The 26,890-nt window shown below is 40.8% G+C and overlaps 1 protein-coding gene across 4 annotated transcripts in view; it reads right to left on the bottom strand.

The window, feature by feature from the left end:
* Nucleotides 1–26,890, bottom strand: part of LOC135215648 (phospholipid phosphatase 1-like) — a 283,884-nt gene that overhangs the window by 137,115 nt on the left and 119,879 nt on the right. For all 4 annotated transcript variants that reach the window (XR_010314746.1, XM_064250569.1, XM_064250570.1 and 1 more), the window contains exon 2: nucleotides 2,722–2,873. Coding sequence is in view for 3 of the 4 variants with exons in the window: in XM_064250569.1 (XP_064106639.1) it covers nucleotides 2,722–2,873 (152 nt within the window). In the remaining variant the exon portion in view is untranslated. The remainder of the gene's footprint in view (nucleotides 1–2,721; nucleotides 2,874–26,890) is intronic.

A 26,890-nucleotide genomic window follows, 5' to 3' on the forward strand; every position in this document is an offset into this window, starting at 1 on the left:
GGCTTTCTGTACTGTATTTTGATTCAGTCACATGTTCCAAGACAACCACTGCAGACAAGCAGAAGAGGAAATCAGTAAACCACAAGTGAACTTAAGGAGGAGACTACTGAAAAGCATGAAAGAGGCATTTGAGACTGATTTAGCATCTTATTTCTATTATTTTATTCATTCACTGTGATAATTACCGTTATTTTTCAATGTTTTATTATTAGCAACAGGTTCTGTGCCTACCCAGTAAGTACGTACATACATACTATACCTAGCCTATGGCGCTAGGTCAACCATCGGTTAATACAGCCGCATTGGATCTAGGCTATTTTTTCTATATACAAGGACGTCCAATACATTATGTTATTTAACTCTGAACTTATTTAATTGTAATCTAAGAGTAATGTTTTGTACAAGTAATAACTGGTGGTCAAGAATGGATTAATCCACTTAGTTATTTCTTATGGAAAAATTTATTCAGATCTAGACTGAATCCTATCTCGCCACATCTGAAACAGGTAAGCGTCGAGGTCTCTGGGGTTCTACTGTAATAAAAATAATAATCCATGAGTTTTTAAGCAGTTGGCAGACAACGAATGACCTGGTTAACTACAACAGATCTAGAGCACCACTAACATACATGCGTACTAACCGTCCTGAGCTACCCAATCACCATTTTTTCCTCTTACTGGATTAATGTGTTTTGGATTTGCTCACAAGGCATAAATAAGCTCACATGTCATAAATATGCTATGTTAAAGTCATGGGTTTGTGATTAAACAATTCTTATGTAACCAATATAAAGGTAGGATAACAGACAAGGGTGAAATCATCCCGCAAACATAAAACTACAGTATATAATTATACCTATTTGGAGCAAACACTTTGTTTCAGATACTGCTATTACCCTCATTTGCATAGTATAAAACTAAGATCTAACCCTTTTTATTCATTTTAATACATATTACATTTAAAGCAATGAATAAAAACTGACTTCAATTTACTACTCATAATATGCAGTTTATTACAGCTGACTTACTCATCTTGTTTATGAATTTTAGATTTTAATGCTTTTTTCCTTCCTTTTTCTTGCCAGAAATGATCTATAAGTTTGTCTCTCATATGCTTAATGAAATGCAAGTTAACATTGAGACTAAAAAAAATGCACAATACATACTCCCAACTACAAAACCAACTTGGTAAATTAAGCTATACAAATTTTCATACAAATGCAAATTTTTTGTGCAGGGTAGCATAAAATTTAGGTTCAAATGAAACCTCATGCTTTTAGATCATATTTCAGATCATTTTTTGTCAAAAGAATATGTCAGTAGAGGATGAATTTCTTGATAAGTAAAACAAAAGTTTCCTGAACTTTGAAATCTAAATTGGTAGCAAAGCCTAATAAAGTGAATGAATGTAAAATGAATTTTCAAAGATTTAATGTACAGGCAGTCCCCGGTTATCGGCGGACTCAGTCATCGTCAATCCAGTTTTATGGTGCTAGAAAAGATGAGGCGAGTTATGGCACCATAACAGGCTGAGTTCTGGTTATTTGCGCCAGAAGGGTTCTTATGGAGCCATATAGTATCACCAAGTTTCGGTTAATGCCTGTAGTATTATCCATAATTCTACAACTAAGAGCCTAATTCCTAGTTTTTTCATACTGGCAACTTTTGTTTTCCTATGCATAGTTTATTTCCACCTGAATTTATTCATTCTGCTAATGATAATTAATCTTAAAATAATGAAATGAATGAAGATTACAGACTTTACATCATGGCAGTCATTTCACTTCTCAGCCTACACCTGATCAAATTATTGATATATGGCATTCTAGAGATGACCATCATAACATCCTATGATTTTGCTGAAACATACCTGACCTAATAGTTTATGAATAACAAATGATTGCACCAAGCATATTATATCTTGTTTGAAAAATAACTTATATAGTATTTCAGAGCAATGTGCCTCGACTTTTTCTGTACTAATGATTGCACCAACCATATTAGATCTTGTTTGAAAAATAACTTATATAGTATTTCAGAGCAATGTGCCTCGACTTTTTCTGTACTTTAATTGGGAAGAGAGAGTTAGGATGTGAAGGGAAAAATTATTCTTTACATAAAGTTTCAACTTGAAACAACTCTGAAATTCTATGAAACCTAGATTATTCCATGTGTATAAACATTTAACCTAAGAGTATACTAACATGTTTAACACTGAATTTATTCATATGCACTGTACATTAAAAAATGACTTCCAAGGAACTGACAACTGGCAAAACCAAAACTTGTATTGTCCTTTTCATGTGTAACTAATGTACACTGCTAACGAGCTTTGACACAAAAGGAGATTCCTCCACTATAGTGTACAATACTAGTATTTTGCAGGGCTAAAATTCATGCCTAGCAACACTGTGCGCACATAGTTACCCTTAGCATCACCCACCATCTTCCAAGTGTTGAATTTTTCCAACTAATTTATATATTATAATGCAAGCATGCAAATTAACAATTAATAAAAATAAATGAACATTGTGATTATTCATTAGTTCACAAATACATTAAATGAAATGAAAATGCTTGATCTTCAGACATGTGAACTGAATAAATACTGGTTCATAATAAGGGGCCAACATGCATGAACAGGATCAACACAATGATGGTGGGGCTTGGTGAGGGTAAGGGTAAAGGGACTGGGCAGGGCAGGAGTCATCTGCCAACTTACCGTAAATGCTGGCAGACCAGTTCCTACAAAGTAAAGAACCAGTGTGTGCACTGTGGAGTCCTTATAAGGATATCGCAGGCTCTGATCGTCGCAATTGAACCCTCTCTCGTAGGGTTTTCCAACAAGGAATAACACTAGGATAGGGATCGCCACTGAAAATAAGAGGGACAGAAGGGACAAAAAATGAGTGAGGCAGCACAACATTCGCAAGGTATGCAGCATGCATATGGCATCACCCTTCCTTCTCTTTTTAGGGAATGTGTTGAAAGGCCATATTGTGTATACAGTACACGTCTAATCCCTGTATTAGTTTACCTATTTGACACTTATTCAATGGTAGTAATATGATTGTTTAGTTTGTCAATGTAACTGTTAAATTTGTTAGGCCCATGTGTCTACTAGAGGTTAAAAGGAGAGCAGATACTGAAGAACAAGAATTGCATATATTAAAACAGAGCATTACTGGGAGTCAGTGAGAAATCTAACATTTACATTTATTCAAAAATAAAGGAAAAATTACACTTCTAAAAAAAATTAATTTTTACTGGAAAACAAAACCACAATTTCAATACTTCAAATACAGTACTTTAAAAATTCAGTTGATATTCTCTTGTTGTACTATCACTAACACAACACACAAAAATTATAGCCTAAAGGCTGAAAGCCAGAGGCAGGAATTGGATTTTAATCATAAGCTTTTTTGTGCTAACCCAGAACATCAGAGAAGGAAAATTCTTTAAAATAAAAAGCTAAATTTGAGATGCATGCTTAAGCCATTAAAACATACTTTGGACCAGGTTACAGTACTTAATACTCATATTACTATATACCAAATAAATCAGAATAACACTAAACTCAAAGAACATTATGTGGATGTGAATAAAAGAGAATAAAAATATAATCAATGAACAACAACAAGTATTTATCAGACTCCACTGCTAGGTGAGTGTCATCTGCCACTAGTCTTGGAAAGTTCTACTAAAAAAACACTGACACAGTATGTGAATTTTTTTCATAGTTACTTTGAATCCTTCAATGACTGTCACATCAAAATAGAATAATAGTTAATTATATAATAGTTTTAATACAATATAACATGTTAGCCACAAAAAATTAAAACTGGAACTTACACCTACACCTTATAAATGAATGAGAAAATACAGTACATCACTCCATTGTTTTTTTTAGGAATCTCACCACAACCGAAAGTAATTGTAAAAAGTTCAATCCTGTTTTCCCAGGTAGTGAGAGATTCATCTCAATACAAAGGATAAACCTCCAATATCTCACCAGTTTTACTCAGTACAGTATGTCCTTTTTTTTTTAAGTGCCATTTGCATCTAATTTTGTAATTAATTGTCCTATAGGCTACATTTCACATCTGTTTGTTAAATGTTTTCTTCCTATTTTCACAAACTTTACCTCTGAAGGATCCTAAATATTATGACCACCCTCTGGTTGTCATGTAATGAGTCATTCACTCTCTCACAATTTTGCCTTTTCACTTGAAATTTGTGGCAAGGTTTAATTCATCAACTGCATTTAACCAGACTTTTACCAATGCAATTATTGTACAGATAATGGTTTGAAAATGGCTGTGTACCTGTCAATCTACGTATCATAAATTCTTTTACCTGTAGTATTCCATTCCATTTATGAAACAATTTGTTTTACAGCATCTTTAAATCAATAAAACAATATAGTAACTTAGTTCTTATTCCATGCCTTTTCTAAAATACAACATTGATAAAATTTCTACGTACTGTATACGTAATGGTTCTAAGTGCCTGTACAGGCAGTCCCTGGGTTACGACGGGGGTTCCGTTCTTAAGACGCGTCGTAACCCAAAAATCGTCGTAAGCCGGAACGATGTTCTTGAAAACATGTCCACAGGGAACATTTCACTAATTTGCAATTTTTCTTAGGGCTGTATCTCTAAAATTATCACTAATTTACTTTTTTCATGTGCAACACTATGTATTCACAAATTACTATATATTTTCATTAAAATACAGAGAGAGAGAGAGAGAGAGATAGAGAGAGAGAGAGAGAGAGAGAGGAGAGAGAGAGAGAGAGAGAGAGAGAGAGATAGACATACACCATTAAATTTGTTGACCATTGTATGGCATTGTTAAGCTCCGAGTGTCACTGGAGTTATGAGGTAGGGAAATTGATACAGAAAAAGACGAAGGGAAGAATTTTCTTTTGAAATTAGTTATCGTATTATTACTACTTCTATTATTATTATTATTATTATTATTATTATTATTTGAAAATATAATAAACGCGTGCATCTACCATAAAAATTCTCTCATCTCAGTAAGAAAGAGGAATTATCCTTACAAGTGAAATGGAAAGGTCATTTTCATCTCTTTAAAATAACAACCATTATGAATTTTGTAATTAAATATTAGTTATTATTATTATTATTATTATTATTATTATTATTATTATTATTAAATAACTGAAATTATCAATAAACATTTTACATACTAGTACCATAAAAATTCGTTCATCTCGGTAAAAGAAAGAGAGAGAGAGAGAGAGAGAGTGTTTATCTCTCTCTGTTCTCTCAAAAAAAATACTTATAACGCTTATCTTCAGCGAAGAGAGGGAGTTACCACTATGACACATATATTGTGTGGCAAAAAAGGAGAGAGAGAGAGAGAGAGAGACGAGAGAGAGAGGGAGAGAGAGAGAGAGAGAGAGAGAGAGAGTTAACCTTAATTAAAAGTGACATGGATAGATTAGTACGTATTGTATTTCTTTAAAATACTATCACATACGAATTTTGTAATTATACAGTTATTTCTGGGCTCAGCTCGTGTCGCTGCGCGAAATATCCTTTAATCTATTATTTCTAGGGTAAATGTACTAACACATACCAGAGAATAAATAAAATAAAGAAAAAGGTCAGTATAACTGACTCGCTCACCCTCCAAGATGGTGTCGGTATGAACACTAGGCGAGTGAGACCACTACCACGAGCCAAATGCCAATAGAAATCTCCCACTACAAAAACCCTCCATGAGGGGAGCCGACCCACAGAGTGAGCAGCTCGTACTACTACTACTCCATCCCATGCTGCCGACTGCTGCGCCTCTGGTGGCCATCCTTTTCAGTTAGCGCACACGAGTCACACGTGCTATTTTTCTCTCTGTGTTTTTTGTGCCCTTTCGTTGGATTTATCTATAATGGAGCGTGCAGCTATCGCAGCAGCTAAGTTAAGTACTCAGTATTTATGGTTAGTTGGTTTTTTCCGGCCTGAGACAGTATTTGCCGTTTTTGTTTTTTAGGTATAAATACGAACTCTGGGTCGGAAGCATGGCAGCATGGTTCTGCCTCGTGGGGGGTTCGTTCTTGGTCTCCCATACCTAGAACATCCCCTTATCTGTGTACGCTCTATATTAGTTATCCGTTTTACTTAGGGTGCTGTCTACTCAGGTTTGTCATGCATGCATGTCTTTTACCTTATGTAGGCTTCTTCTATCCAGACCCTAGTCCCGGCTCTTAGTATCGGCCTCTGACTAGCTTTGAGTGGTAGACTTGCCTTCGGGTTAGTCGTACACTCCTGGATTTTTTCTCCTACTATATTGCTTTCTTTCTTTTATTTTTATTTAATTATACTATGTATTTTGTTATGGTTAGGTTGTTAGGCGTCTGGCTTAGCCTAGGTCCTGGCTCATTGAGCCTATACTACCGCTCATCAGTTCGGTTGCTTCCCTATAGCATCTCTCTGATCAGTTGGTTTTGGCCCAGTGGGCCTATATGCTACTGCTTTTCAGTTCAGTTGCTTCCCGATAGCATCTCTCTGATCAGTTGATTTGCCCTAGGCTTAGTTGTCTTGTTTTGGTCTTACCGCCTCGTGGTCACTACGTGATCACGAGACAGCCAGACGCCTGCCCAGTCACCTTCCCCCCCCTCCCGCTCTTCCATAGAGTCGGGGGAGGGTGGGTCGGTCTGCCCATGCTCGCTCCACATACCCGAGCCTGCCTCCCTCTCTCCCCCCAGGCGGCGGAGGTGGGCTAGGGAGACGGGACAGACCCAGACTGGACTCGACCTCTCCGGCTTCGCCGGTCCGGCAAGGGCCTTTGGTGGTAAGGGTTGGGTAACGTGTTGTTGGGGGGTACTGGCCTTTACCCCCCATCCGTGCTACTTTGTCGCTCCGTGCTAGCTCGAGCCTGTATGTCTTCTCGCTCTTTCCCACCTTACTAGGGCTCCTTTCCTGACCGGAGTCCTGGCATCCAGCGGAAAGATGTTAGTCCACCCAGTAGAGTGGACCGGAACATACAGTGGGTCCCTGCTAACCTTACCGTATTGCTGAGTTACTACACTCCGCTACGCACTGGACTTGGTCCGGTTCGTTTGAGTTTTAGGTTTAAGTGTTTTTTTAGATTAACTATAAGTTTATCTTAAGTACCTTAAACCATCCCCCCCCCCCCTTACATGTCTTACCGGATCTCTCCGGGATTATAGCCTATTCAGGCGAAGCAGGGAGGGGTTATGCCCAAATTTTTTCCGAGCTCCGGCATGCAACGGAGTTCTTCTGTCCTTTAGCCTGTAAGTGATATTCTTTAAGATACTCATGTGTCTTCCCACTTACAGGCCACCAACTGTGAGCATCCGGGATGCGCCGCCACACTTCAGGACCCATGTGGACACGAAGTTTGCCGGTCCCATGCTCCATGCGCGACTCCGCACGGGGACATCCAGGTCTGGTACCATGAGACGTGTACCATATGTTACGATCTGGTGAGCCAGCTTTTAGACGGGGTAAGTATTCCATCTCCGGTAGCTGCTCCGCTTCTGTTTTAGTGCTTAAGTTTTCATCATTCACTTTAACTTACGGCATCTAAGTTTAAGTTATACTTTAAGTTTTAGTTTTAAGTGATTCTTAAATCTAATCTACGCCCTCTCTTCCAGGCGCCGGCAGTGAGGGATACCGCACTGGCAACCCTGCGGGCCTGGGTCGGCGGTTTTGGGAAGAACGCCGCCAAGGGTATGCCCTACATTCTAGAGAAACGGTTGGCGGTATTAATCTTCCCCGGAGGCAAGGCGACAGGATACGTCGACCCAGTAGAGGCGGCCCCGACTATCGCCTTCATCCAACAACAGCTGGCTGCCTCATTAACTGACCAAGACCAGGATATCTCCACGGACGTCGCGACTTTAGATATTAATGTGGAACCTATGGTAGGTGTAGACGACCTGTTGGTCGAGGTAGGTAAGGTGGACACCCAAGGGTCACCCTTGGGCGTAACTGTTTCTTCTACTCCTGCAACCTCTCCATCCTTCCAAGGCTTTACAGGTGATGAATTGTATACTCCTCCTGACGCTTCGGTTAGACCTAAGGTCAAGGGTCAAGCTGTGAAATCCTTGACTAAGACGTCGTCGTCGTCTAAGAAGACGACTTCGGCTTCATCCTCCTCGCGTAAGTCTCCGGCTGGGAATCCCGGAGCAGACAGGTCTAAAGCTTCTAGCTCCGGCTCTAAGTCCTCAAGGAGTAAATCCTCCAGAGAGAGATCTCGTACTCCGGCAGAGTCACCAGTTCCGCTACCCCTGGTTCCAATTCAGAGCCACCCCTCCACCTCCGCAGCAGCTCCGGCTTTGGACTCCAATGCTGGCCTGTTGCAACAGGTGGGCGACCTGGTTGGGTCCCTAAAGAGTAGCATGGAACAAATGATCTCTCAATTGTCGGATAGGATTACTTCCCAAGACTCCATTATAGCCGGACTGAGAGAAGCCCCTCTAGCCTCTCCTCCACTTTCCAATACAAGTGGAACTCAGCTTCCTCCGTATGACTCGCTACCTCCGTTCTCGATGAACAACCCATGGAGAGTAGCGTCATACGCCCCCTTCCAAGACGGTCTCATTTCTATACCGGAATTTGGAACTCGAAGGATAGAGGACTTCGAGTTCTACCCTGGAAGACCTCCAGCCTCCGTTCATAGGCTACGCAAGGCTCACAGCTTCAGCCATGGTTCGGGATGATAGGGTACCAAAGGAGACAGTCCTCTATTCACGAGACCAGGCTCAGAGAGATGGCTCAGGTGTTTATAGGACATGGATTGTTCTAATACCAAGATACAACCTTTTAAGAGTCCCTTTACCATTTTCACAATGGATGAGAGTACCCCGCTCCCGTTCCTGACAAAGATCGCGAGGTCTACCATCCCAGCGGCCCAGAAGGGGGACCCATACCTCAATTGAAGGAAGCAGATCCCACATCTCCGTTACTCCCCTCAGCCGGTAGAATTGTGGGAAGACTTGCCGAACACCTTCTCAGCTGGCAAACTCAAACCGGACTGTGCTATGGAGCAGTTTGGTGAAAGCTACCCAGGCTCCCAGATAGCCTTATTCAGGCTGAATTTGACGCGAAATCGCGATTAGCCAGATCAATTAACTCTATGGCTATGACCGAGGTAGCAACCATAGCCTATGGCTCAGAACCGCTTTTTTTTTTTTTTTTAAGCTCATGACCAAATCCCTGACTCAAACGGTACAGTCAGATATGTTTGAGTTTGCCACTGCTAGAACGAATTGTAGGAAGCATGTCCTACAAGAGGCAACCATTCGGCATGAGCCGAATAGGTTACTCTCGTCTAACATCTGGGGAGCAGATCTCTTCCCAGAAGCTATGGTGAAGGAAGTCCAGTCAGAGGCTACGAGGCTGAACCAGAGCCTTAAGGACCGTTGGGGCCTTACGGCTAAGAGGAGGCAAGACCTAACAGCTAAAGGTAAGGGGCAGAGGAAACCCAGGCGTTTCCAACCTTACCAGAAAAAGCAGCCACGCTTTCCTCAGCAGGTCCCAGCGGTGCCCTTAGATGCAAAACAGCCCAACCTTCCACTTCTAAAGCTCAATCACAGCCAATTTATGTGATATCCCCTCAGCCTCAGCCCTCCACCTCTTACGCCATCTCTCCAGCTTACAATCAAGCCTTCGAGAGTCAAGCTTCACAGAAGTATGACCGCTCGGGTAAGGGAGGCAGAGGTAAGCGTTCCTTTCGTGGGAGAGGATCGGGAGGCCCCTTTAATAGGGGAAAGCACTTCAGAGGAGGCCGAGGCGGTTACCAGAACCAATGAAGAACTTCAGGTAGGAGGGAGGCTGTTTCACTTTCGCCACCGGTGGAACTTCAGCGAATGGGCTCAGAGCATAGTGTCAAAAGGCCTGGGTTGGAGCTGGTTGACGAACCCACCTCCATCCAGACCTTTCCGTCAACTTCCTTCCAAGGAATTGACAGAGTACGCGGAGGACCTCCTTCAGAAAGGAGCTATAGCGAGAGTCAAGAGATTAAAATTTCAAGGTCGCTTGTTCAGCGTGCCAAAGAAAGGCTCACAAAAAAGAAGGGTAATCTTAGACTTGTCCCGCTTAAACTTAGCCATCCGCTGCGACAAGTTCAAGATGCTCACGATCTCGCAGGTGCGGACCTTACTTCCCCGTGGGGCCGTCACCACCTCTATCGATCTTACAGACGCCTACTATCATATCCCTATTGCAAGACACTTCCGTCCGTATCTGGGTTTCAAGATAGGAGACCAGACATTCTCCTTCAAGGTAGTTCCCTTCGGACTCAACGTGGCACCCAGGGTGTTCACGAAGCTAGCGGAAGTGGTAGTGCAACAACTCAGGACACAAGGGATTATGGTAGTAGCGTATCTCGACGATTGGTTGATCTGGGCTTCAACAGTCGAGGAATGCAACAGAGCTACACTGAAAGTGATTCAGTTCCTGGAATATCTAGGCTTCAAGATAAACAGGACCAAGTCAAGACTCACTCCAGAGTCAAACTTTCAGTGGCTGGGCATTCAATGGAATCTATCCTCCCATACTCTGTCGATTCCATCAACCAAAAGGAAAGAAATAGCGAAGTCAGTCAAGCAATTTCTAAGTCACAAACTGGCGTCAAGGAGGACTCAGGAAAGGATCCTGGGTTCTCTCCAGTTTGCATCAGTGACGAACGTCTTAATGAAAGCCAAACTGAAAGACCTAACCAGAATCTGGCGCTCACGAGAAATGTCAGGTCCAGGACAAACATCCTCAGTCCCTCGGATTCTAAAGAATCGACTTCGGCCGTGGGCGAAAGTCAAGAATTTGTCAGTGTCAGTACCCTTCAGTTCCCTCCACCAGGGATCACCATCCACACAGACGCGTCCTTAAGCGGTTGGGGAGGGTATTCCCAGGTCAAAAAGGTTCAAGGAACTTGGTCACCTCAGTTCCGTCAGTTCCATATAAACGTACTGGAGGCAATGGCAGTGTTCTTGACTCTAAAAAGGTTGCGCCCACCAAACTACTCCCACATAAAGCTAGTCCTGGACAGCGCAGTGGTAGTACATGTATAAACAGAGGAGGCTCCAAGTCACGTCATCTAAATCATGTCATGGTAGCCATCTTCTCCCTGGCAGACAAGTTCAGTTGGCATCTCTCCTCCACACATAGCTGGAGTGAGAAACGTCATAGCAGACGCGCTATCCCGATCAGTGCCCCTAGAGTCGGAATGGTCACTGGACAACAGTTCGTTCCAATGGATCCTTCAAAGAGTTCCAGGGCTACAGGTGGATCTCTTCGCATCTCAAGCGAACCACAAACTGCCGTGTTATGTAGCCCCCAACCTGGACCCTCTGGCCTATGCCACGGACGCCCTGGCTCTAGACTGGAACAACTGGAAGAAGATTTATGTCTTCCCTCCAGTGAATCTTCTCATGAAAGTTTTAAACAAACTCAGGACATTCAAGGGTTCAAGTGGCTCTAGTAGCCCCAGACTGGCCGAAGAGCAATTGGTATCCCCTAATTCTGGAACTGGGCCTTCATCCTCTTCGGATCCCCAATCCCAGGCTCTCCCAGTCAGTACAAACGAAGACTGTGTTCGCTTCCTCAGGGATTCTCAAAACCCTAACTTTATGGATTTCATGAAGTTTGCGGCAAAAGAGATGCGAATATTGACCCTCAGAATATTCTCTTCTTGGAATCCGATAAAAGGGATTCAACTTTGAGACAGTATGATGCTGCTGTCAAAAAGTTAGCAATCTTCCTGAGAGAATCAGATATTAGAATCATGACAGTTAATTCAGCTATATCCTTTTTCAGATCCTTATTTGAAAAAGGTTTAGCAGCTAGCACGATTACGACAAACAAGTCAGCCTTGAAAAAGATATTTCAATTTGGGTTCAACATAGACTTGACAGATTCCTACTTCTCGTCTATTCCTAAGGCATGTGCTAGACTTAGACCTTCTGTAAGGCCTACGTCAGTTTCATGGTTCTTAAACGATGTTCTAAAACTGGCTTCAGAAACCGATAATGACACATGCTCGTTTATAATGCTCTTAAGAAAAACCCTATTTTTATTAAGCTTAGCTTCAGGAGCAAGAATTTCAGAACTGTCGGCTTTATCCAGAGATCCGGATCATATTCAATTCCTTCCCACAGGGGAAGTCCTACTTTCTCCGGAACGTAGCTTTTTAGCAAAGAATGAAGATCCTTTGATGAGGTGGGAACCTTGGAAGGTACTACCTCTTCCACAAGATGTATCTCTTTGCCCAGTTTCAACCTTACGAGCCTTTCTGTCCAGGACCTCCTCATCCTCATCGGGTCCCCTCTTTAAGAGGGAAAAAGGTGGAACTTTATCCATTAAAGGCATCAGGCAACAAATCCTGTACTTTATTAAGCAAGCCAATCCTGACTCTTTCCCGAAAGCACATGATGTCAGGGCAGTAGCCACCTCAATTAATTATTTCCAACATATGAACTTCGATGAGTTGAAAAAGTATACCGGATGGAAATCGCCGACAGTGTTCAAACGTCATTACCTTAAGTCCTTGGAAGCTCTGAAATTTTCAGCATAGCAGCGGGTAACATAGTTTCCCTGACTCTAGCTAATCTGTAGTAGAAGATTCAGTCCTCCTTTCTACCTGCCTCACCCAACAGTTCGTCTATTCCTGCCTTGTTCATTTACATTCACCTTGTGTCTTAGCTGCTTTTACGATGGTGTAGTGGGTGCCCCTTATTTTTTTGCTAGGGACACTCACAGATGATTATAGATATTGATCTCATGGATGTTACCCCCTTATTTTTATGCTAGGGGATACATCTTATTTATAATGGTTACGGGTTTTGTATATTAAGTCATATACATTCCTTTATATATTTTCATTGTGGATTAATTTGTTCATTTGATTATATTAATTGCTATAATATTTTTGATACATGCCTTTACACAGATACCATTTTGATACATGTAAACCATTTTACCTCTGTATATATGTAAATTACCTTATGTTAAGTAACATGATTAGAATTAAGTGTAATTTAAGCATATTTCTATTTTTGTATCACTGTGTATATGTATCTTTTTAGCAATTATATTCTTTTTATATTTATTTTTTTCTTTTATTTGAGACCTATTCTGATTTATTTTATTACTTTTATTTACAATCTTGTGCTATTTCTCTGGTACGATTTCGCGCAGCGACACGAGCTGAGCCCAGAAAAGGGATTTTGACGTAAGGAAAAATCTATTTCTGGGCGATTGGCTCGTGTCGCCAGCGAAATCCCACCCTACCCATCCCTTCGCCCAAGATTGTCTGCTAACTTCAGGATGGCACCAGAGGCGCAGCAGTCGGCAGTCATAGGGATGGAGTAGTAGTAGTACGAGCTGCTCACTCTGTGGGTCGGCTCCCCTCATGGAGGGTTTTTGTAGTGGGAGATTTCTATTGGCATTTGGCTCGTGGTAGTGGTCTCACTCGCCTAGTGTTCATACCGACACCCTCTTGGAGGGTGAGCGAGTCAGTTATACTGACCTTTTTCTTTATTTTATTTATTCTCTGGTATGTGTTAGTACATTTACCCTAGAAATAATAGATTAAAGGATATTTTCGCTGCGACACGAGCCAACTCGCCCAGAATAGATTTTTCCTTACGTCAAAAATCCCTTTATTATTATTATATTTGAAAGTATTAAAAACAAATAGTACAAGTACATAAAAAATCTCGAGTCTCAGTAAATGAGAGAGAGAGAGAGAGAGAGAGAGAGAGAGAGAGAGAGATTGAGAGAGAGAGAGAGAGAGAGGGGGGGGGTGGTGGGGGGGGGGGGGGGGGGGGGGGGAATCTCATGAACACGTGATTGCAACACTGCAGCTCTTCCCCCTCCTGGCTGTCACAGAACTTGATATATCTGACAGTTTTAGTACCTGGACCTCGAGAAAAGGTTACTGGAAGTTACTTGAAGAAGACTGGGATTTCCTTCATTCTTCCATAATTTTTAAATATAAGCTAAAATCTTACTAATTCCACTATGGTATTTTCTTTAATGAATTGATATTATTGCTGTATAAATTATATTAATATTTGAAAATAGTAAATCATTTATTTATCATACAAAAAACATACATCTTTGTAGAGAGAGAGAGAGAGAGAGAATTATTATTTTTATTATGTGATATCATTTCAACTTATTAAACTTACTAATACAGTATTAATCAAAATTAATATTGAAAATTAGTAAATCATTTTTGTATTATAAAAATGTATTTAGTCATGAAAATAAACATCAAAATACACTAATTAGTTATTATTTTTGTCGGAAAATACAAAGAGAGAGAGAGAGAGAGAGAGAGAGAGAGAGAGAGAGAGAGAGAGAGAGAGAGAGAGAGAGAGAGAGAAACTAGGGTTTTTATATCCAAGTCTAAGTAGAGTATAAATGGATTCTTTAAGTGAAATAATGTTTCAATGATATTTTGCTGTTTTGTATTAAAGGATATGTATACTGTTTGAGAATGCGTTCCTTATCCTTGACTATGGTTACCATACAGTTTAATAGCGTAAATTAATTTATGCGCCCTCCGCTCAGAAACTAGTTCTGCGTATGAGGTATCGTTAAAAGGCATAAAAAACCGTCGTAACCTTGGAATTTGCGTTGTAATCTAACCAGAAACTTAGTTTTGTTAATTATGTATACTGGAAACAAGCAATGATTTTTTCATTATTTGCACTTTTGGACTGTTATAAACTGCGCATCCCAAGCTAGTGTATTCATTCGCTCAGAAACTAGTTCCGCATATGAGGCGTCACTAAAAAAATTTAAAAAATACGACATAAAAAGTGTCGAAAATCATCATAACCTCAAAATTTTTGTTGTAATCTAACCAAAAACTTATTTTTATTAATATACTGTGCTAAACTATAAAGGATTCTTATCATAGTATGCGTTTTTTAAAAGCGTCGTTAACTCGGAGCGTCGGAAGCGTCAGCGTCGTAACCTCGGAACAAGCGTCGTAACCCAGGGCGGATTTTTCAATGAATATTTAAGAAAAAGCGTCGTAACCTCGGAACGTCGTAAGCCGGACCTGGGAGTTCTGTTACCAACTGCGTGACAATAACCAAAAATCTGCGATAATAACCCCAATCCCTGGTTATTGGTGCCAATAACCAAGGATCAGTGCTACGGATAACCAATAAGCTGGTATCAGCGCATATTGCTGCCGAAAATTCAGTTATCGTCATCGTTATACAAGCCCCATAAAACCAGATCGTGATAACTAGTGACTGCCTGTACTCAGAATTTGTTACTGCTTTTAGTTCTTATGTTATGATATTTTGTGAGCTGTAATCAATAATTTTACAAAGGAAAGAGGCCTGCATGGTTGGGAAATATTCACTTTCTACTTCCTGTGGAAGATACAGAAACTTTTATAGAATTTTTTTATACTATGAGCATATGTATATCTTCCTCTTTCCATTGATGAATTTTTAAAAATTGGCCATCCTTCAATATAGCCCCGGGCATGGGTGAATGCATTAGCGTACGTACATTAGCCTGAACTGTGAGGGTTAATGACCATGTTTCTGACCTAAGCATCATCACAGGTCTGATTACAGCACAACAGCTACCCCTACCAACTCCCCTTATTTGCACAGAGCAGCTTTTATTCTGCTTTCAACCTCAACCTCATAACTTCCCTCCTGGCTTAAAGTAGATCCTAGGTAGAGTATGTATACTTGAAATTCTGTCTGTTTTAAATGTCATCTCTTGTATAAATAACCCTTTCCGTCTCTGCTTGCTGGACACCATAACCCCACTTTTACCCCACAATTACCTTAATACCACCCAATTCAAAAGAGTCCGACCACTTTCTTACATTTCTTTGCAATTTCTGGGCTCAGCCTGTGTCACTTCGTGAAATATCCTTTTAGTTCATATTTCTAAGGTAAATATTGCTAACATTACCAGAGAAAAACTAAAATGGGATGTCAGAGTATTCTGACTCGCTCAGCCTATATAAAGAGGGTGTCGGTATGGTTTCTGGGGCGAGTGAAACCACTACCACGGGCCTCTTGTCATCCTTTTCGTTAGCAGCATCCCACATACACGTGTTTTTTCTCGCTGTGCTTTTGTGCTTCCGTTTCTGGATTTATCTTACACCATGGAGCTCCAAGCCATCGCCGCAGCTAAGTTAAGTACTGACTAAGTGTTTCACGTATTTTTAGCCAGCTAGGGACCATTTTACCGCTTTTATTTAGGTTCTATGACGGTGCCCCCTGCGACATGGCTACAGGCTCGCCCCAACCGGCTCGCCTCGTGTGTTTCATTATTCAAGCTTCTTCGGTCTCCCATACCATTGTAGCTATGAGACTGTGCAGTATTTATGATTATATTTTTGTGTTGTGCAAGATGTGCTCTTCTTTTTATTATGGGAATCTAGCTCGATTGAGTTTATGCCTTGTTACCTTAGCTCAGCGTTCATGCATGCATGTACCTTTGTCTAGGTCTGTTAGGCATTTTAGGACATATGTCCTTCTCTTTTTAGTCCTACTACCCTGGCCGTCGCCCTCCGTTCTTACGTATCAGCAGAGGCCAGCTCCCGAGTAGTTAGGTGCCCTCCCTCCCAGGTCGGTTAGCCTAGCTTCTCTAGGACATTACTTTCTCTATTACTAATGGTTCCTTTCCTTTCTGCTATGATAACTATGCTTATTTTGTGTTGCATGCTTGAGACGGTTAGAGGTAGCCTAGGCTATCTCAATTCGCCTGGTCTATCCGACCGCGTGGCCCTAGCACGTTCACGGTGAACCAGGCGATCGCCATGAACCACCGGCTCAGTCCCCCCCTCCCTGCTTCCCGGGGGGGAGGCAAGTATTGCTCGCTCATGTTGCCACGGCAACCATCTGGGCTCTCTACCCTCTTCCTCTCTACCTGGAGAGGATACGGGAGTCAAGTGGGGGGGAACATATGAGACTGTCTCTTCCTACCGTTCTCACCCTGGGTTCCACGGGGGTGTCTCCTGTATGCTCGGGCTCGGCTGGCCACCTTGCTCGTCCGTGCTCAGACCCCCTCGAGTCCCTTACCGCTCTCTCCTACCCCGGTCACCCCCTTTTACCCACCGCGTCAGCGGCGGGCTCCGCTGGCTCCGCCAGCTCCTTTAGGGGGTGACGGAGAGTAGCTCCGTTGCATGCATCGCTATACAGTTTTTGATTCTTGTTATCATTTATATACATATGTTTTATGTTTTGTATTCCTCTCTCCCATAACCACCAGATCATCTGCAAAAATCCCTATAGATATTAATTCCTAGTCCTTTCATTCAATACATTTATAACTAGTGCAAACAGAAATGGGCTAAGTCAAGCCATGGATTTGGAAGAATCGGGCGGGAAAGAGGTGCCAATACTTTTATTGCCCATAAATTCACTAATGGCAACTTTTATAATGGCTAAAATCACGAGTGGGGGCGTCTCAGGACTTCAGTAGTGCTTGTAACTTGAAGGAAGAATGTTCTCAGTCTCTCTCTCACACATATTTTTTGTATATTTGCTCGTAAATATACCAAGGGGTTGCTATTGTTTTTTGTTCTTGTTTTTTACGATAGTATGTCAGTTTTAAATGTAATTTTACAAAGTCCAAAGAAATATTAGAAAAAAACATGTAAAAGTAAAAAAGTTACAGAATCTGTTCTCGGTAAATTTATGTAAATATTTCTCAACAAATATGCTACGAATCAGGTACTGGTTTTATTTCATATCTGTTTTGATACTGTGTGAGCAGTAATTATAATTTTACAAAATGAAAAAAATTTATTGGTTAGAAAAAACATATGGTAAGTTGGTAAAATTTACAATTGTCTTGTAAAAGAGGCCCATAAGAGGTTGTAAATAGTAGTCATTTTTAACTTCTTGTGGAATGCAGGGAAAATTTTTTTAGAATTTTTTTCTTTCACCATGTACATTTGCATATCTACCCCTTTCCATTAATGTTTTTTTTTTTTTTAATTGGCCAACCTCAAAGTTTACACGGCATGAGCTGCATATCGATATATTTACCCATCCAGTGGGGGTTACACACTATAACACTAACTCCCTTGGCATTCAGTTAAATGCCTTCTCAAAGTCCTTAACTACTCGGTAGAACTAACAATGACTTTCAAGCCTCTTCCTGCAAGTGTCATAGTACTTCTCCCTCTAATGAAACCATACTGCTGTTTACCAATCTTCAAAACTGCCAGTAATACCTTCAGGGTATTCTTCAACAAATGTTCTGTTAGTTTGATTCCCCTATAACTACCACACTCCATAATAGTATCTCCTTTTGCTTAACCACAATTACTATTTAAACTTCCCCAGTAATTTGGACTGTTCTGGAGGAAAATGCCTAACAGGACCTATATCCACCAAAGTGGATTAGCAAGTCCCAGACTTTAAAGCATGGAAGGACAGGGCGACACTGGTGCTAAGTGCCAAAGTAGTTAGCCAAACGATTAAGCCTAGAGTTCTTTACCTTGCAAAAAATCCCTGTGCTCCGAAAAACAAAAACGAGAGGCTTTTTCCTGTTTAGTGGCATGCATCACTGCAATGCTTTTCACAAACTGGTTCCATGAATGTTTCATTCCTGAAGTAAACATGGCCTTCCCAGTTGAACATTTCTGCATCTGCAATGGTGAATGCTGTCCAGCAGTCTGTGATGTTCATTCATGTTGGAGTGGGCATCAACAACTACATGGAGGGCTTGTCTTTTAAAGTTCTCTTTGTAATGGATAATGCTAAAAGCCATCCTTCATCCATCGCTGTTAAGCACCCAGATGTGCAAGTTATGTTTCTGCCTCCCAGAATCAATTGCTAAGACAAGCCAGCCTACACTTCGCAGGTCATCAATATAGGATATCCATGCAATTACAGTCAAGCCCTGTATTCGCACTCTCGAGATTCATGGACTCACCTATTCGCAGATTTTTCTTTGGACCATGTCTACCCATTATTTGCAGGAAATTCGCCTATTCATGGGTTTTTCTGATAAAAATTATTCACTAATTAGTGTATATTTTGATGTTATTTTCATGACTAGATACATTTTTAGGATACAAAAATGGTTTACTAATTTTCAAATACTAATACCTATTGACTAATACTATATTTGTAAGTTTAATAAGATTAAATATCACATAAAAATAATAATTTTTTCTCTATTACAGAGATGTATGTTTTTATTATACAGGCAGTCCCCGGTTGACGACGGGGGTTCCGTTCTTGAGACGCGTCGTAAGCGGGAAAATTGTCAAAAATCCTAAGAAAACCTTACTTATAATGCTTTGGGTGTATTAAAAACTATGTAAACTGCATTCGTATTGCTTTTTTCATAAAAAAAAACTTAAAATATTGATTATTTTGCATTTTTGGAGTCATATTTCTTCCGCCAGATCACCTGTGTAAGCGCCGTAACCATGGAACAAGTGTCATAAACCTGGATTAATATAATCGAATAGCGTTGTAACCTCGGAACGTCGTAAGCTGCCTGTAATAAGATTTTAGTTTATAAACTAAAAAATTATATAAGAATGAAGGAATTTCCATTCTACCCCGCATCTTTCTTTTTAGATCCAGGTACTAAGCTGAGGTCCAGAGCTGTCAAATATGTCAAGTAATGTGACAGGAGGGGGAGCGAGTTGCTGTGTTGCCAACTAACATTCACATAATTTCTCTCTCTCTCTCACTCTTTTACCGAGATGAGAGAATTTTTAAGGTAGCCTACGTGTATGTATACTAATATGTTTATTAATATTTTAAAATAACAATAATAATATAACTGTTATAATAAAATTCTTATGTGATAGTATTTTCAAGAATATCTTTCCATTTCACTCTTTTTAATGAGGATAAATCACTCTCTCTTGCCCCACAAGAAACATATGTCATAGTGGTAACTCTCTCCCTCTGCTTTTGCTGGAAGTGTTAGAAGTGTATGTATATACTGTATCTTTAAGGGCACTACTACATTTTATGATATAAAATAATTTACAGTACGTACTAATTTTCAAATGATATCAAGTTCAATGAGATTAAGTAATAACAATAAAATTTCTCTATCACTCCCTCTCATTTAAGAAATAAATCATTTACCTAATAACTAATTTTCAAATATTAATAAGATTAATAAAAGAAATACAGATTCCCTGTCTTTCAGAAAGGAGGGCGAGGGAGTATGATGGTTTGATACTCATACGTATTGGCGGGAGGAGCCGTAAGGAGTTATTCTCTCTCTCTTTTCATTATTATATATCCTCTACGTCTCAGAAATAATTAATAATTTCACTCTTGATGGTAAGATATATGATGTTGCCAATTCACTGCTCTCTCTCTCTCTCTCTCTCTCTCTCTCTCTCTCTCTCTCTCTCTCTCTCTCTCTCTCTCTCTCTCTCTCTGCTATTGGCTGTATGTATATATTTTTAATGGTAAAATGTTTAATATGATTTTGAAATTGGATTAATAATATAATCTCAAAGATTAATACAGTAATAAGATAGGTACTAAGCTGAGGTCCAGAGCTGTCAAATATGTCAAGTAATGTAACAGGAGGGGAAGCAAGTTGCTGTGTTGCCGACTAACATTCACGTAATTTCTCTCTCCCACTCTTTTACCGAGATGAGAGAATTGTTAAGGTAGCCTATGTGTATGTATACTAATATGTTTATTAATATTCTTAAATAATAATAATAATACAACTGTAATAACAAAATTCATAAGTATGCGATAATATTTTCAAGAATATCTTTCCATTTCACTCTTTTAAATGAAGATAACTCACTCTCTCTTGCCCCACAAGAAATAATTCATAATTTCACTCCTGATGATCAGATATATGATGTTGCCAATTCAATGCGCTCTCTCTCTCTCTCTCTCTCTCTCTCTCTCTCTCTCTCTCTCTCTCTCTCTCTCTCTCTCTCTCTCTGTGTTATTGGCTGTACATATCTATTTTCAATGGTAAAATGTTTAAGATGACTTTGAAATTAAATTAATAATATAATCTCAAAGATTAATACAGTAATAGGATAGTAATTTATGATATACATTATATGAAGTAGGATGACATCTAAGGTGTACATTTAGTATTTGAACTTTCGAGACAGGCAGTTATAAGCATTTTTAGAGGGGGTTCTAAGTATTCACAGGTTTTAACTATTTCCTCCAAAAATAAGGGGGTCCACTGTATTGATTCCCAACCCAAAATGAATTATGGAATGCTGGAAAGCATTCACCATTGCAGAAGCAAAAATGTTTATCTGGGGAACACTGGATTAACTGAAAAATCCAGAGGATCAGCAACTCTGCAGGAAAGGCTGCAATGGAGTGGTGGCCACAACTGATGATGCTGAGCATCTCTATCAAGCTGACAAAAAGGACCTGAAAGATCTTAACATGTCATCTACAATGGAGGATAAAGATGAAATGCAGTGTGCTGCTGAGCCTCTTAGTAGACGCTGAGGAAGATGAGCAAGCAGTCAGTTGAATTAAGACAGCTAAATACAGCATTAAGGATTATCAACCTTTCATGAAACAAGACATCAAAGTCATCCATATTATATCTGAGGCAACGTTTCCACAACAAAAGGTGTAAGGTGAACTCAAAATGAAAATGAAACTACTTTCAATTACTAAAATTGTATCCATTGCCATCCTCTTCCTTTGGGTCTCCTACGCCTCCTCCATGCTCTGAAGATGACCTTAATGACATTTCTGCTATTTTGTCAGATGATCAATAATAGATCCAACACTGTGCATATGCCATCATCCATCATTTTAGTAGTTTAGACACAATAAATTATCATCATCATCATGGCCAGAGCAAAGTAGCATAAAGGTGGAAGCAATGTTAAGTACTCAGAGTTTTTTTTCTTAATCCTCTATTTGATATAAAGTATTTCCATTTCATTACTATATGTATTGGGCTCCCACATGAGAGATTTTTCTTAACCTTCTATTTGATATAACGTACACCATTTCCATTTCATTACTCTATGTACTAGGTTACCACATGAGAGAGAGAGAGAGAGAGAGAGAGAGAGAGAGAGAGAGAGAGAGAGAGCGCATTCCGATACTTGCCTAAGAAACTCGCCATCATGCTAGCAATAAACTCCCCTTCATACCTATATCCCAAAGCCCCCCCTTTTCCTTCTTTCCCCTATAATTTTGCATTTTTATTTCCTGGTGTTTCTTAATAATTAAAATTTTTAAGATAATAATTATTTAAATATTAACCTTATTTTACAGTCAACTTACATATTCATTCACACCATTAAATGTGATCAGCATTCTAAATAGTAAAACACAAAAGTACAGCTTGGCTGACCAGGAGGAACTGTCTGTAATCATTTTTATACCATCAGATGGCACTGGAATGTAAAAGGCACTGGAATGTTTACATTCCAGTCAATTCTTTATGACCACCCACTAAGACGAGGGGACACTAGGTGGTTTCCATTTTAACAGTAGGTAAGTATCCAAATAATTAATATAATCATAAAATTTTTCATTACTTGGAACGAATCCTACCCACTTTTAAATTTAGCTGATAACCACATTAAATGATGATGGTGGGTTAGTGCAGCCAAAGGAATGATATTGTTATGATACAATAAAGTTTTATACATACTTACCTGGCAGATATATACTTAGCTATTTGACTCCGTCGTCCGACAGAATTTCGAATTTCGCGCACACGCTACCGATAGGTCAGGTGATCTACCGCTCTGCCGCTGGGTGGCAGGAATAGGAACCATTCCCGTTTTCTATCAGATTTTCTCTCTACCATCTGTCTCCTGAGGGGAGGATGGGTGGGCAATTAATTGTATATATCTGCCAGGTAAGTATGTATAAAACTTTATTGTATCATAACAATATCATTTTTATACATTCAACTTACCTGTCAGATATATACTTAGCTGATTCACACCATTGGAGGAGGGTAAAAGACAGCTAATAACCGATTTAAACAGAAATCACAACATACGTTGTAGGTAATATATAATTAAAACCTTGGTTCCTACCTGGTTAGACTGAAGACTTCACGGTTACTGCCCAGGAGTCTGCTTAGTCTCAAGAGCCTCAGCGAGATATTGATCTATGGCTAAGAGTTCTTGTAGGTCTGCCAAAGGGGTCTCATTCGCTTACTTGGCAGATCCTGGAAGGACTATGTCAAAGGGTGCTGATCCACTTACTTGACAAGAACCTTACTCAAGGAGCACAATACTGATCCCGATCACCTTAACCTAACACCCGTGTTAGTTCTAAGATTGCAAGGAGTTATCCCCGAACCCCTTGCAAACAACCAATAACTCAAATTACACACATACAAATCACGTAAAAGTACAAAAGGATATATAAAATAAAAATTTGTACAACCCAGCTTGTAAGACACATTCGCAGTTCCTTACTGACAAAAGCAACGGCCGCCTGTGCGACATCAAGCACCCTTACCAGTAGAAAACCCCAAACCAGTCTCAAAAGGGAGGTTTACGTACACATATAAGACAAAACTGTTTTGTACAACCCAACCTGTAAGATACATTCGCAGTTCCTTACTGGCAAAGGCAACGGTCGCCTGTGCGACATCAAGCACCCCTGCCAGTAGCAAACCGAGAACCCATCTCAAAAGGGGGGTTTTCGTACAGATTAAAGACAAGATATATAAATATTAAGGATCGGTATGCGTTCCAACCCCCAGCACTGTATCCGCTGATACGAAAGGACCTAGAGAGAAGCACTTCTCGTAGGTAACTCTGACATCTTTAAGGTAGTGGGATGCAAATACTGAATTGCATCTCCAGTAAGTCGCATTTATAATGTCTTTCATAGCCATGTTTTTATGGAAAGCTAAAGATGTGGCCACAGCTCTTACCTCGTGAGCTTTTACCCGAAGAGTTTTAAAAGAATCATCTGTGCATTTGCCATGAGCCTCAGTGATTACACTCCTGACAAAAAATGCTAAAGCGTTTTTGGACATGGGTCTCTTTGGATCCCGAACCGCACACCACAGACTTTGTTTACATCCCCCTAGTTCTTCCTTCTTCTTGAGATAGAACTTAAGAGCTCTAACAGGGCATAAAGTTCTTTCCACTTCCTCTCCCACCAAGTCTGAAAGACTCTTCACTTCAAAACTCCTAGGCCAGGGTTTTGAAGGATTCTCGTTCTTGGCCAGAAATAGAGTCTGGAAAGAACAGATCGCTGCATCCTTCTTAAATGCCACACGAGAATCAAGGGCGTGAATTTCACTCGTTCTTTTAGCTGTTGCTAAAGAAAGGAGAAAAATACATTTTCTCGTCCAATCTCTGAACGAGGCAAGGTGGGGAGGCTCAAACTTTTCCGATGAATGGAATCTAAATACCACATCCAGATTCCAGCTTGGAGTAACCGAAGATATAGATTTCGAGGTCTCAAACGATCTTATCAAGTCGTGAAGATCCTTGTCTTCTTCCAAATTTAAGCCCCTGTTCCTAAAAACTGCAGAGAGCATACTTCGGTATCCTTTAATAGTGGAAACTGATAGCTGAGATTCCTCCCTAAGGAATATCAGAAAGTCTGCCACATTGGTCACAGAGGTATCGGAGGAGGATAGCTTATTCTTCCTACACCACCTCCTGAACACATCCCACTTTGACTGATAGACCCGAATAGTTGACGATCTTCAGGCTCTAGCAATTGCTTTCGAAGCTTTGTTTGAAAAGCCTCTCGCTCTGACAAGTCTTTCGATAGTCGAAAGGCAGTCAGAGCGAGAGCGGGGAGGTTTTGATGGTACCTCTCGAAGTGGGGTTGTTTGAGAAGATCTATTCTGTTTGGAAGTGATCTGGGAAAGTCCACTGTCCATTCCTGTACCTCTGTGAACCAATCTTGAGAGGGCCAAAACAGGGCGATGAGGGTTAGTCTTGTCCCTTTTGATGCTACAAACTTCTTCATTACTACTCCCAGTAGCTTGAAAGGGGGAAAGGCGTAGGCATCTAGGCCTGACCAATTCAGCAGCATGGCATCCACCGCTATCGCTCTCGGGTCTTCCACTGAGGAGCAGAAGTTCTCTATCCTCCAGGATAGGAATGTCGCGAACAGATCTATCTGTGGTCTGCCCCACAAGACCACAGATTTTGACACACTTGTTCGTGGAGAGTCCACTCTGTGGGGAGAACTTGATTCGTCCTGCTGAGTCTGTCTGCCCTCACATTTTTCTCTCCTTTTACGAATCTGGTCAGGAGGGTAATGTTTCTTTCCTTTACCCACGACAACAGATCTCTCGTTATCTCGTAAAGGGAAAACGAGTGTCCCCCCCCCTGCTTTCTGATATAAGCGAACGCCGTGGTATTGTCTGCGTCGACTTGTATCACCTGATTTTTTATCTCCGTATTGAAGAACTTCAGTGCCAGGAATATTGCATATAATTCCTTGGCGTTTATATGCCAGGCTTCCTGATCCTTCTTCCATCGGCCTGACACTTCTCTTACTCCTAGAGTCGCTCCCCATCCCATCTCTGATGCGTCTGAGAACAAGATTTGGTCTGGGTTCCGAACCTCTAGAGACATGCCCTCGTTCTTTTCGAGAGGGTCCAGCCACCACTTTAGGCGATTCTTCACCTCTAAGGGAATCGCGAAAGTGTCTGAAAGTTGTTCCTCTTTCCAACTCCACGTTCTCCTTAAGAAGAATTGAAGCGGGCGTAGGTGAAGTCTTCCTAGGGAAACAAACTGTTCTAGGGAGGAAAGAGTCCCTAGAAGGCTTAATCTTTCCCTCGCTGAACTTCGTTCTTTCCTTAGGAAGTTCGTGACTTTCTGCATTCCTCGAACTAATCTTTCCGGGGAAGGAAAAGCCCGAAAACCCCGACAATCCATCCGAATCCCCAAATAGACTAAGTCCTGACTGGGGATCATCTGCGATTTCTCGAGGTTGACGAGCAATGCTAGAGATTTCGTCAAATCCAATGTTGTCTGTAGATCCTCCAAACATTGTTTCTCCGACTTGGCTCGTATCAGCCAATCGTCGAGATACAGGGAGATGTTTACACCTTCCAGATGTAGCCATCTGGCTACATTCCTCATCAGGTACGTAAATACCTGAGGAGCTGTGGAGAGGCCGAAGCACAAGGCCCTGAACTGGTAGATCTTTCCTTGCGCCACAAATCTGAGATACTTCCTTGACGATGGGTGAATAGGAACATGAAAGTAAGCATCCTGAAGGTCCAGAGATACCATCCAGTCTCCCGGACGCAGGGCTGAAAGCACTGAGGCAGACGTCTCCATGAAGAATTTCTTCTTCTCCACGTATCGGTTCAGGATGCTCACATCTAGGACAGGTCTCCATCCTCCCGACGCTTTCGGTACTAAGAAGAGGCGGTTGTAAAACCCCGGGGAGTATGGATCCTGAACCTCTTCTATTGCTTCCTTGTTCCTCATTGTTGTAACCATCTGAAGAAGTGTCTCTCTCAGAACAGGGTCCTTGTACTTCGCCGACAATTCCTTCGGAGATGTTGACAAAGGTGGTCTGTCTAGAAAGGGTATGATGTATCCCTTTTCCAGAACAGACAAAGTCCAAGGGTCGGCTTCCCTTGAGGCCCAGGCTCCTACAAACTTTAGAAGTCTGGCACCTACAGATGTTTGGAGGACTTCCTTGCTACTTTGACTTCTTAAAAGGTCGGAAGGAGGACCTTCCTCGCTTATCGGAAGTCTTTCTTTTCGTTGGAGGTCGAGAGGAGGCGCCTCCACGAAAGGGCACAATAGGCATACGAGTCACCTTCTTTGTAATAGGTACAGCTGGTCTCGTCTTTTTGGTGGATTGAACCAAAAGATCCTGCGTTGCCTTCTCAGAAAGTGATCGTGAGATGTCCTTCACCAACTGAGAAGGGAACAGATGATCCGACAACGGAGAATACAAGGGG

The sequence above is a fragment of the Macrobrachium nipponense genome, chromosome 5, assembly GCF_015104395.2.
Source record: "Macrobrachium nipponense isolate FS-2020 chromosome 5, ASM1510439v2, whole genome shotgun sequence".
Taxonomy (NCBI): domain Eukaryota; kingdom Metazoa; phylum Arthropoda; class Malacostraca; order Decapoda; family Palaemonidae; genus Macrobrachium; species Macrobrachium nipponense.